Consider the following 13145-nt stretch of genomic DNA (forward strand, 5'->3'; position numbering starts at 1 on the left):
CACCCCCAGGAGCACCAGCTCAGCCACATGCCCAGGGAGAACCCAAAGCTAGCACTAGCCAGAGTGCAGCCACTTCCCCATGTGCCAGCCATCATACAGACTTACTTAAATAAAATGGGACCTCTCTTTTTATTTTTTGATATTTTTCTCTAACTTCAGTTATTATTTAGGCCACTTTGAAGGGAAATATTTCTTAATGATCCTCAGATAGACTCAAAAGCATCTTAGCTGCACCATGATGAAGCAATTAAAAATTAAACAAATGCAAGTAGAACTAACATTTTGAAATAAGAATGCTTCCTACACAACAAAATTAACTCACCCTATGAGGGTGCAATTGCCCTTTTAGAAATCTGAAAAGATGCTTACATGTATCATTTTTTTGATCATAATCAATGTGATATAAAATTGGGCTGTCAATTGTATGAGGTACATTTATATCACTTCTTTACATTTTCCACAGTCTTCAGCCTGCGAAATGCTTTTCTAATTCAGCATGAGAACAGGTACCAGCAGTGCATTGCAGTCTTCTTGCTACAAGCTCAGACAGAGACTGCCAAGGTAGGTAACACATCTTTCTTTTCCTCTCTAATTACACAACTATGCTTTCCATAAACGAGATTGGCAGCCTAAAAGTGATCATGCTGTGATAAGAATCTCCTACAATTGTGACACTTGACCAAAACTAAAACAAAACAAAATAACACCCCAGTGCTCTGGCTCACATATTTCTTAGAGAATTTTTGCTGCTGAACATGTTCCAGTTTTTTATCAGAGTTGATAGCGGGTCATATTCTTGTTGAAAAACATTATCAATTCTGATTGCTAAAAAAAATATCTATTTCCTGTGTCACAGAAGATGGTCAGCCCCTCCAGAGAAGTCAACACAACAACCCCCTCTACACCCAACTCACATGCAGAAGTACTCAGATCAGAAAACTGTCTTGTGCTCATCTATTCACAACATGCATTTTGCAATTTCAGACTGAACAGATGGCATGATTAATTCCACTGTTATATAAATTTACCCCTCATTTTCACACTATGCCACATTTCTAGTAACAGCACTGTGTATAACATCTGAAAGTGTGTCAGGCACTTCACAGTATTTTGCTTTCTGATGTATGTTGATTTTCCCTCTCCAATACCTAATGCACAGAAATTTGACCACCACTAATACTAATTTTGACAAGTAAATGGTGGCAGACCTGTTCTAAGAGAAGCACTGAGTGAATTCTTTCCATTTTCAAGTCCCTGGCTAGTACTTGGATTAGCTATCCACTCAAAAAGTCATTATTTTCTTCTGTTACTGAAATATGACCTTCCTTTTCCAAAACTTCCTTCATACCAGGACTATCATCTTCTCAATGTCATGGAATCATAGAATAGTTCAGGTTGAAAGGGCCCTTTAAAGGTTTTAATCCAAAGGATAAAGCCTCTTAGGGTTAGTCCAATGTCTAATTGTAAAAATTCAGAGACAACTCAACTTCTGTGACCAGACTATCTGGACTAGTAGAGAGAAGGAAGTTATATATTTGAAATTATCTCTCCATCACTCCCCATCCTCATACCTGGATGACAGCAAACATAGACCTGAATGCTGTCAGCATGGTAACAGAAACTGAAATTCAGTTGGCAGCACATGGCAGATCTTGGAGGGGAACAGAACTTGTGATGCTGATAGGGCTTGAACTGTCTTAATCAGAAAAATGAGTAACCCAAACCACAGGGACAGCATTAAGCTAAGGAATAAACATCACACAGAAAGGGTGAAATAGCCTGCCATAAACTTCACCATTACAAACAGAGCATTAAAATCCTACCTTCCAACCAAAAATGGAAACATTCACTGGAAATCCCTGGCCCCAGACACAGATTCCAGCAGCATGTAGTGGCCTGAACAAGTAGGAGAGTGTCAGTTGTGGGATAGTTCATATTTCCTTCAGCAACTATGAGCACAAGCCTGAAGAGAGGCTAAATAAAACTAAAGGCTCTGGATGTTTATGTATCTAACTTACTGGAAATTTTTTAGGTTGTCTTGGTTTACAAATATTTTTCTTATTACAGAAAGCATGGATGTCACAGATAGAAACAGCAATCTCCAATTACACCACACAACATGAAACCAAGAAAAGCACTGCTTTCTGCTTCCCTGTTGAATCATCTGAAATTTAATAATGTCAGTATTACACAGAGCCAGTGGAAGACTATTGTGGTGATAATATAGTTATTTTATAATGTAATACCTTAGGTCTCTGAAGCTAACAGATTTCTGACTTGACAAAAATATGGCACACAGACCACACGTGTAGGAATAAATTGGAGGAGGGGAATGAGCCATGCAACAAATATATCGCTCCTAGATGCTCCTTTGCTTCACCTAGGGAAGGGTCTTACCATTCAGGGAAGCTTTAATAGAGCTTGTCAATTCCTAGAAAGCATGACAGGGAAAAAAAACTGTTGGTAAGGACAACTCATTCACCAGAGAAGTTTAGAAAGGTTATTGCATCATTCAAACTGTATTAATAAATTTCATTAAATTAGAATTGTGTAACCGTATCTTCTGATATTTATGTGTCTCTACCCACTAACCTATAATATCCCAAAATGTTTTTTGCATTAATACTGAGCATGTGTATATATGTATATATATGTGCACTTACCTGGTTCACTGTTCTCCAGATACAGCCTGGCAACTGTGATACACAAATTCCTGCTCTTTCCCTGTGTCTACTATGGGCAGGTTTTTCCTTCCTGGGAAAGGAACAGGCTTCAGGCTTCATGCCAAGTGGTGAATGTGTGAAGCAGGAGGGTAGAATAGTGTACAGACAGATCTGCACCAGGGCATCACACAAGCTGCCAACGTTTTGGCATAACTTGGCTGGCACAGCTGTGCTCCATCTCCCCAGCCCCATGCTCAGCTGCATCACACCGAGGGCTCACCAGACCCTCACAGCATCCTGAAACCAGTGCCAACAGGACAAAGGTATTTCAAGCCTAGAGGAGTCACACCTGACAGACTAAGGTGTGTGCTTTGTGTGCTGGCAGGCAGGAGAGGGTATTTCACTTTTCATTACTTTTTAACAAAACAACCTTTAGCTAGGTCTACTCACTTTACCAGACAAGCAGTCATTCCTGACCAGCACAGCTCTAAGGAGGACAGCCCAGGGGAAGGAAGCATTTACACACAGGCTTGTTTTCATGGAGATGCAAGCTCAGTAGGCTCTTCTGTGGTGTCAAGAGAACAATACCTCAGGAGGCAGTTGAGGCAGAAATTGACTTCCCAATTCAAACTGCCTTTCAGAGGAGAGCTCTCTTCTCCATCTTTCTCCATATCTACACAGAGGCCCTGCTTCAATAGCTAAACATGGGTTGTTTGGCTGTGCCTCCATAATTCAATAGTGGCTTTGTCACAGGACTGATCTCCCATATTAACCATCTGGCTTCTCTCTGCAACACAGTTCCACCCTGAAAGAGCTTTCCATTTCACAAGTGAGCCCTTTATTGGTCTAAAAAATAAAACAAGTGCTACTTTTTGAGTCTTCCAGTTATGCCAATTGTCCAGCTGCATTGAATGTGATGTTAGAACACAGACAGTGACAGAAGGACTTTCATCACATGTGAGATACTCGGCAGCCTTGCGCAGCTATTGGGAATGAAAAGACTACTCTGAATTTAACCTGTTAAAAAAAGATATTTGAAAAACAGTCATTATTACTGTGAGCTCAGGACTGTGAGAGCCTTTGTTGCATCTCCCTATAACTCTAAGAAACTGGAACATTTAGCTTGCTCTTACATGTGTGTAAGAACAGTTCACCTACATTTGTAAAACTATATATCCACCATTTCAAAGTAGCTTTTCTGTCTGAAACAGGGCAAGGTAGTTTTGAATTATATAACTTGGTCTATTAGAAAGGTCTAATTTTTTTATTATTATTAATAGTCATTCCTTTAACATTATTAGAAAACAAAAATGACATTTCAGCAACAATTCATCATAGTTTATACAGAACCCGTTGATGCATGGTGTCACCTTCCCATTCAAATCCACAGCCACCTTCCAAATTACAGAGTTTAAGAATTACAATGCACACTGGACTAAATTCTTTCACAATGTAAGGCACAACTACATGATCACAAGTAGTAAACACAAACACTGAAAGTAGAACTTAAGAGAATAAAACTTCAGTTAAAAAGAAATAAAACCAAAACAGACTCATGCAAAAAAATCTATCTACACCTACCAAGATGGTATGATCCAGTTTAGAAATACAGTACTCTGTAAGCAAAACTGCAACATAAGTCTTTTATAATACATTATTTCTAAATACCAAGTAAAAACTTATATTTTTTTCCATTTATATTTTATACAATTATACAGAAATTAAGCTGTATGAACAATATTCACAACTGCAATAATAAACTGATCATTAAAAGTCAGAAAATAGGCAAATGAGACCATGTAATTTGTGGCACGCATCCATTACAGAACACTCATTCATCAACTTCACATCTCGAGTACTGAAGAAAAAAATCACGACCAAGTGAATGGTACATTTGGTGACTGAGGCTATCTGTAATATCTGTAACCAAACAACAGAGCTCCATACAAAATTTGTTTTACCCAGCAGACCTTAATTATGAAAGCTTGTGGTTATAATTTATTTCCTGTCCAGCAGCTAGAGTTTGCAAGGTTGAAACTACAGAAGTTAGAAGAATTTAAGAGAATTCACAATAATTTGAAACTGTTGGATTATTTCAAATACATATTTTAAAAAACCAACTTAACTCTTTTCCTTTTTGGAGATAAACTTTTGCAATTTTGGCACTCACTATAACTTCTACGTAACATGACAGTGAGAAAACCTTATTAAACTTACCTAATGTTTGAATTTCACATTGAGAGGTAGCTTTAACTAAATCTTATGTAATGGCATCAAATGAGGGGGTGAGGAATGTGACTTTTTTTTTTGTGACTTTTTTTCTTTTCTTACAAAAGTGACTATTTCTATACAAGCAGCATTTTGGACATATTACTATAAAAAGTTCTGGTATTTGCTAACCCAGCAAGACATTCTTTCAAACATCCCTTTTGTGCCAGGAATCAAGCTCCAGCATGATACAATGGAGGACTTTGCCACACAGCCAAGAGCAGTAGCCTGGACCTGCCAGCACTGACCTGTTGACATATAACAATAAACATCCTTTCCCAGCCCTCTTTACCCAAAGAAAAAAAAAAAAAAGTATGACATACAGACAAATTTGGTTTTAGTGTTTTTTCAGTCACAGGGGAAAGGAAAATTGGAAAATGTGCCTTCCAGGCTCCTGCTTTCATAAAACATTGATCTAAAGGGGTAGCAGGGCTTCATCAATCTTTAAATGCACAGACACCTCTCTATCCACTGCATAGTGAATCGTAGTATGTGGAGAGCTACATACAACAGGCAGTTTATTACATTACCTAGTACCTACACTCTTCATTATTGGGAACTTAAGGGGTATCTAATATTCTCTCTAAACATGCAAACTTTTTTATTCAGTGTCCATTTAAAAAGAAACAGAAAAAAATGCCACAAAAACCAAATTTCCACAGCAGGACTTACATGCAATTATAGCTGGTTTTGAAAAGTACATCAAATAGTCCTTTTGGAGAGGCAACGTTTGAACAATAGCTTTAAACTCATTCTAAAATGGATGCTGAGATCAAGACTTCAAAACCAAAGAAATGGACAACTGGCAAAATCCTTGCAAGTACCTAAAATTCTTTTTTTTTCCCTCATTTTATAATCTTAAAATTAAGTTCTACAAAGACACGTATGTGACTAACAAGGTTTTTGTTATATGTGCTCTCAGATGATGATTGGGTTTTTGGTAGAAGGAACTGTGAGTGCAGCTGTCCTTCAGGCCAAATTTATACAGTGAAAAATCCAGCTGATTATAAATCCAGCTAATTATAAACCTCTGACTACAGCTAACACATGCAATGCACATGATGCCATTCCACTTACTATAGATTCTCTTAGACAGCAAAAAGTGCACAGTGCAAGTGACAGTGTTGTTTCCTAGTTCTCTGAGAAGGTAAGAGCAGGAGAGGTGGTACCTGGAAGAGTAATTTATCACTTTCTACATGCTCAAACCATTATATCATTCTTCTTGGCACAGTTTAGATTCTATTTGAACTTCAGCTCCAGCATTTTTCTGTCCATCACTGAGTACTGGCCATCATTTTTTTTTAAGTTTTGCAACAAGCATTTGTTTCCACTCCATGGTTGACACTTAACAATCCAGAAAAGCAGTTGAGTTTTCCAGGTTCCTTTATGAATGTCACTTCTCTTACATCTAGCATGAGAAGCTCAATTGTTCTGGCTCATGTAATACAAACACAGAGAGGTTACTTCACGCTTCTGCTCCCAAATCCCTTCTTGCTTCCCTAATAAGAAAGCTTTTCCAGTGAGGATTCACAAACAACCCTAATGGAACCAAAGCCAACAAAAGTTCTCATTGTTCTTGTGTACCTTGTGCTCCACAATCCATGGCAACTTGGTTACTTGAAACCTTCCAAAAACAGAGGCAAAAACCCACATTTCACCCTACAGTCTTAGACTTTTGTGCCAGAGAGTGAAGCCAGCTGAAAAATGAGATCCCTCTAAACCTCTTGCCTCTGTTGGAAGCTGCAGCAGAAAATTCCTTTTGTCTCTTCATCTCCAGACAGCAGCTTTTCCTACTGTGACTCATTACTTTTATCCTCTTCATTCAACCTTTGCAGAAGGGGGAAGATTACATTAGGGAGTACATGGGGAGAAGAAATAAATAACAGTGAAGCAGAGCCAACTAAGATCAAAAGCCTGCCACTGACCTCTGCAACGCTACCTGTCTCCAGTATGATGTACTGCTGACACGAGGCCAGAGTGGAACAGCAGGATTTGGCATTTGTGTGGCAAGAATGCAAGGGACTGTGGGTCTTTGACTGGGAAGAGAGGTGTTGTCTCCAGGATGTTAAAAGAACCTCTCCCCATCCTTAGTAAGACCATCCTTTACACATTTACAAAAGGTTCTGTAGCTTATCTCTGCCCATGGAGCAGCTGGTCTCTCACAGTCTGCTCTTGTAGCAATTCTGAATGTGGATGGAGTATCCAGCAGATGGGACAGTTTCAAGAAGAAAGCCCACATTTCACTGTCCCATTACTAGCCATAGTACTGACTAGTAACCAAAAGCTGCTTGAGGATCCCACAAACCTACTGGTTTGAGTGCTGGTTTTGCCATCATGTTCATCTCTTCCTCTATAATGGCCACTCCTCACTGATTAGAGCAATCTGCCTATTGCTAGAAGCTGTAAAAACATGTAACTATGCATTCTCCAGTTCATAGACTCAGTCTCTTCTGCCATTCTATTAGTTTTCCCCTCTGTTCCTATGTCTGCAGTCTGAAAAATCAGTGAATTAAATTGTTTTGCCTGGAATCGTTTATTTTACTGTGGTAAAAGTCACCAGGCTTTTTACTTGGTTTTCCAGTTACTTAGATTTTAAGGCTTTGGAACAAAAAGCCCACATTCATACTGAAACATGCCCATCAAAACAGTCAGACTCTGCAAGCATATTTGTAAATACACAGCTTTTCACCTTCCAGTTTCCCTTATTATGGGATATTTTCTTGAGCTTGAACAGAGCTTCCAACCTGGTAGTGAAGCCAAGTATTATAGTCAATCTACCATCAATTTGTCAACAAATACAGACCAGCACTAAGAGTTAAAAGTACAAAAGAAGGAGCATAAGACTCAGCAATGGAGTCATAAATTCACTTTTCACAGTGAAAGGCTGTAGAAATCATGATCTACTGCTGCAGAATCAAAGCTCAAATTTGAAAGTTTCTACCGCACTGTTCCTCCAGATTTTAACAATCCTTCTTTCTATAAATGTGCATTCAAAAAGCATTTCCATCCCCTCAGAAAGCTGCTTATATAAACTGGGCAGCAAAAAGCAACTTTCAAAAATCAAGCTGGTTTTGCCCCTGAAGCTGAAGCGCTCCACACCAAGGTGTGATCTGCAGACAGCCAGCTGCACTGCTTCAGCAGCCTACTGAGAAAAGTGACTCCCATTGTCTTTACAAAATGGCATCCCAAAAGGCTGAATTAAGAGAGCTTCCAGAGCTTCCTTCCAGAGCTTCTATCACTGCAGAAGTCTCTCCTGAGCTTTCACATGTTCCCAATCAAAAGCAAAACACCTAAACACAACTGAATCTTCTAACCACTTTCCCAGCTCCCCTGAAAGATCTCCATCTTCCTCTACCTCATGTGTTTTGATCTTAGGCAGCTGTGTGAAGTTTCTCCCCTCCTGCTCAAAATCCCCCCAGTTCTATGTGGTTGTCCTTCACCCCAAGAACAGCACAAGGCTCTTGTTTTACACAAAAGGGCAGATTGCATCCAGGCTGGAGCACAACTCTCACATCTCTACTTTTCCCACATTTCTAAAGTCAGACAAAGAAAGACTCTAAAGCAATTTTTTGGTTTCTCTCAGTAAACAAATAACTAAAAAAAAAAATTACCAGAGGCAGAGATTCTGTTCATATTTTCTATTCAAAAGATTCTTATGCCAAACAGTTACACTGATGAGGAGAAACAGGGAGTCCAAAGGCTCTGTTTATATGGAATTGTTGCAGCAGTTGTTTTTTTTATGCAAGCAACTCTCAAGCTCAAACCAAAAGAGCAGATCAGTGTTTTGTATGAACCACAGTTGTAACCCAAACCCTTTTACTGTGACAAGAACAAGTTACATCATCCAGTAAGCTTTTGGGAAATAAGAACTAAATTTTAAGAAAACTTCTTGACAGTGCAAATGTAGATCTTGCTGGGTAAGTTAAAAGGGAATATGAAACATATAGATTACTACTTCTGGAGGAGAAGGATGAAGTATCTTCACTTGACAGTTAATCAAGGCATTTTTTATAAAGAAGACACTTCTTCGTTCATATATAGAGCTGTTACTAGATAAAAGCTAACTAATCTTCCTAATGATGACTAAGCTACTATCATTGTGACAGAATTTGATTCCTTGCCTCAGAAAAGAAGTAGAGGAATTCAGGACACAACCTTTTTCTCTGAACAGCTGGCAAAACTTTGTAAGATACTGAAGCATTTGAGGGGTGGAAAATTTATTAGGGTATTTAAGACAAAAAAAATCCTAAATATTGGAAGGCATAGAAGAAATAATCTTAAGGGTTTTGAAATACCAGATACAAAGGGAAAAAAAGTTAGAGACAGGTAAGGAAAAATGAAGAGATACAAACAAAATCACAACAAAAAATAAGTATGGAGCCTACATGAACTGTACAAGAAACTTCTGTTCCCAGTACAGAAAGTATGAATAAAAATTTAGTCATATATATGGGCCTCTTAGAGCTGTTTGGCTTATAACAAATCCAGTTTTCCATTCTAAGCAGACTAAATGACATAACTCTTCAGAGCCTTTGGTAATGGGGGTCAGATGGTGTAATGGAATAGTGAGGTTTGTTAGGTGTTATAGGAGTTCGGCTTCTTCTACCAAAAGCTGAGGGAATGGGCAGAAGAAAAGGCCAGAAAACTACAGCTGTCTCAAAAAATACTTTTTCTTAGTTGGATACCTGTCTTGGAAGGTCTGGATGTCCCTTAGAACAGCAGTGATCTCTCATTGCTTACGGGGTACGGGCAGGGGCACAGATGTGTTATAGGCTTCTACCAGCATTGTTTTTAAAACCCACATGATGTAATGGTTTCTTGAATATTGAAATGTGTCAATCAAATTTGTAAAAGTGAAATCAATTACTATGGGATGAAATATTGTAATGTATAATATAATATTGCTACAATGCCAGATACACTTTGTCTCATAATTTGTTCACACATATTCTCTCAGAAAGACAGATGCACTCACACACCAACTATGCAATCTAGGATGTGTAAAGATGTTCTAGCACCCAAGTGCTGTATTAGATAAGGACTTGGGTACTGATACTACAAGTGGGCACATAAAACTGAGCTGAAGTTGAGTCCAGCCATTACCCTCATTGTGGAGTTCGAACTTTAGACAGAAAAATACAAGAACCAGAGAGATAGGAAAAAATCCAAAATAACAGGGAGTTATAAAGACCATCAGATATGCTATCAAATGCAACAATTAGTTATGTTTTTACAGCAACATTTGATACATAAAATCCTCACAGGTTTTTGCACCTTCCTTTTTCTTTGAAGGAAACAAGAATAAACTTCAATATCACATAAATGCTGTTTCTCTTGAACAAAAAAATAAAAGATAAAAAAATACATTGTTACTCCTCTGTTTAAACTTTATTTACAAATAACTGGATATTTCTAATCTAGACATAAAAGCTCTTCCCATGATTAATGTCAGTAAGCTATGAATGATCTGAGCCCATGTCTCACAAAAAAATACAATAGTTTTGCTTGGTATCAATAAACAATTTAAAATAGACTAGATTTTGCCAAGTGTTACAATCATTGTCCAAACTGAATAGTAGTCTGAGTGCTGAATGAAGTGCATCAACAGAAATAGTAAATTTTAGTGTAACATTTCTTTGTCACTCACAATAGCCAGTTATCCTTGCAAGTCATTAAAGCAAGTATCACAGACTCGGACAGGCTTCTTGGAAGAAGGAGTTAAGGCATTCTTTGCTGAGCACTCAGCACAGAAGATATTTCCACACTGTCTACAGTGATGCTGTAAAAGAGAAGAAACATACATGCTGAACATCAGTGACAGAGCAGTGATCACTAATAGAGATCACTATCATGTCAACTCTCAGCCAAATCAACTCTCATGTTTCAAAAATTAGTCTTAATTTTTAATTGGCAGTTACATATCACAGAGAAGGTAATTTGAGTAAATCCTTTCTAAAGGGTATATATGAGTAAAACATTCAGAAGTGCTTCACTGAGTCAAGAGAATATACCACTTTCAGAAAATAGATGGGTACATTCATCCTCCTCTTGAATTTGTTCTCTTGAGGTTGTTCTGGCCACATGAAATACATTCTTCTTGTATATAAATTGAGAAGTATCCTTGAATCAAAGGATCCAGCAGCCTCTGTTCAAAGAATACTAAAGAACATCACCAAAATAGTGAAGGCCAGGGGGAGTCACCTAAGACTGTATCAGGAAGCTCTGATACAAAATGAACCTCACAAATATCCCTCATCTACTTCATTGCCCAGTCACTTGCTGGAGGGGTGCTCATCTCTAGATTAATGGCAGACCCTGCCAACTGATGCTAACATCTTAGCTGACCACAGCAGTTTTTCAAGCAAGGTCTGACTCCAGACCTAAAACACATCTAATTGTTTCTTCTGTTCCATATTTACAAATGTATAGCCACAAAGCACCAGATCATGGTGATGCCTCATATTTTCACATATACCTAATTTCAACCAAGTTACATTTCCTTTATACCCATAAATCTAGTTCAGATCAGTTATAAATATAGTTTCTGTAAATATGCATACAACAGTGTGATTTTGCCTACTTGCTTTGGGGTTGAAGCATTTTAACACTGTTTATAAATCAATGCTGTTAAAATGGAAAAAGAATCATGAATAAAGCAAGCTCCACAGCCAGTATTTTTTATATCTTGAGGCACTTTAAACAATAACTGTATTCCGAGATGTCTTGAGAATCACAGTACTATTCAGGCCATTTTCTGAAGCCTCTATCCAACCCAAGAGTTTAAAAACAATAAAAATAGAAAATCGCCATAGGCACAAAGTAGAACACACCTACCCTTCTTACTGTCACCGAAAAGCCTTTTCCACAGGCCATACAATTCTGTACCTCATTGTCTTCTGCCCACTTCCTGTTGAGAGCTTGTGTGTGTTTGATCTATACAGAAGATGTAAAAAAATCATCAGGCTTTTTAAAAAATGCATGTCTATTCCCTCTACTATCCTCTATTTCCACAGCATACACTACCTATTGCAAAATAAAAGCACCAATTCTATCATGATACTCAAGGCTTATGGCTGTTCAGAGAGGAAATCTTCCAAGTGTCAAAACTATAAGCAGATTTAATAACACACAGACAGAAGTATGACCCTCACACACCACAAACATAACACCTTAATTCGCTCTAGAAAGGCAACCTACCACCAAACTGACACAAATTTGAAATTCTCCTATGGTCCAAAACAGAGAATCAACAGGTTTTATAGCTTCAAATCAAATTATACCTGCAATGACTGGTTTTCTCGGCCAAGTTCCTGCATTGCAGCAGTTGTATTGTCCAGCTTTTTCTTCATTTCTACAAGCTTGGCCTGAAGCTTTTCAATTTCTCCCTCACTTTTTATACACCTGAGGCAAAATAATAAACAGTCAACTCAAAGCATTTAAGACAATGTACACTGCGTGTCCTTTCGGCCAGCTATCAGTCTGAGAACTTACCCCCATAAAATCCAGCCAAAAAAAATCTTGCTATGAAAAGTTATTGGATGCCTTAACTAGGAAAACATTCTGTTGTAACAATCAGTTAAAGACTATACTGGCATTGCTCCTAAGTATCTGCAGCTTATCAATACCCCGTGTTACACCCCAAACCAGGGGCAGTGCTGAATGCAGTCCCTCAACAGCAAGCCCTGATAAATATCCCTGTGCAACAGGACACTCTTGAAACCAGCTGCTGCAGATCAGGTCAGGCAACAGAACAGAAAAGAAACCTTTTTCTTCTATCAAGGCTGCCTTCCATCAGCTGAAACTCAGTTAGCTGCTCAAAGCCAAATTTCAAAGAGTATTTTTCTGCCAAGCTGTAAACAGCTACTGGATGAGTTCAACACAGTACAGCAAGGGATTGCCAAATAAAGAGGATCTCACTTCAACTGATCCCATCCTTTTCCAAGGTCTACTGGTCAAAAGTCAAATCACCAAGCTTGACAGCACCAACAACAGCTTTCCCCTCTGCCTTCACCAAACATGTCAGGAAATAAGGACAAAGAAAGCTTCCTGTCTCACAGGTATTTCTTCTACCCTGGAAATCACTGCATTCAAGTAGCTCCTGCTGCCTTGAAATGCCTCCTGCTGCCTGAAAGGAAAGCACTCTGCTTACCTTAGACTTAAATATATTGTATAGACAACAGCAGGACAGGAGAAAATAAGACTGCAGGTTTCCAG

At 38.4% G+C, this 13145-nt stretch overlaps 2 protein-coding genes across 4 annotated transcripts in view; one reads left to right on the forward strand and one right to left on the reverse strand.

Annotated features, from left to right (window-relative positions):
• The window catches only part of PLEKHG7 (pleckstrin homology and RhoGEF domain containing G7), a 29965-nt gene extending 27671 nt beyond the window's left edge, over positions 1 to 2294 (forward strand). Inside the window, exons 15-16 of the mRNA XM_077783556.1 lie at positions 464 to 561; positions 2068 to 2294. Of these exons, the coding sequence (XP_077639682.1) occupies positions 464 to 561; positions 2068 to 2175 (206 nt within the window). The 3' untranslated portion in view covers positions 2176 to 2294. The remainder of the gene's footprint in view (positions 1 to 463; positions 562 to 2067) is intronic.
• A 1612-nt stretch (positions 2295 to 3906) lies between these two features.
• EEA1 (early endosome antigen 1) overlaps positions 3907 to 13145 on the reverse strand; it is a 65922-nt gene continuing 56683 nt past the window's right edge. Inside the window, exons 27-30 of one of the 3 annotated variants that reach the window (XM_021527995.2) lie at positions 12212 to 12332; positions 11766 to 11864; positions 10579 to 10710; positions 3907 to 6758 (exon numbers count right to left, since the gene is read on the reverse strand). In XM_021527995.2, coding sequence (XP_021383670.1) covers positions 10588 to 10710; positions 11766 to 11864; positions 12212 to 12332 — 343 coding nt within the window. In that variant the 3' untranslated portion in view covers positions 3907 to 6758; positions 10579 to 10587. Of the gene's footprint in view, positions 10711 to 11765; positions 11865 to 12211; positions 12333 to 13145 lie in introns of all 3 variants that reach the window. The other 2 variants (XM_021527994.3, XM_077783557.1) reach the window with 2 other exon arrangements.

Source organism: Lonchura striata, chromosome 5 (assembly GCF_046129695.1).
Source record: "Lonchura striata isolate bLonStr1 chromosome 5, bLonStr1.mat, whole genome shotgun sequence".
Taxonomy (NCBI): Eukaryota; Metazoa; Chordata; class Aves; order Passeriformes; family Estrildidae; genus Lonchura; species Lonchura striata.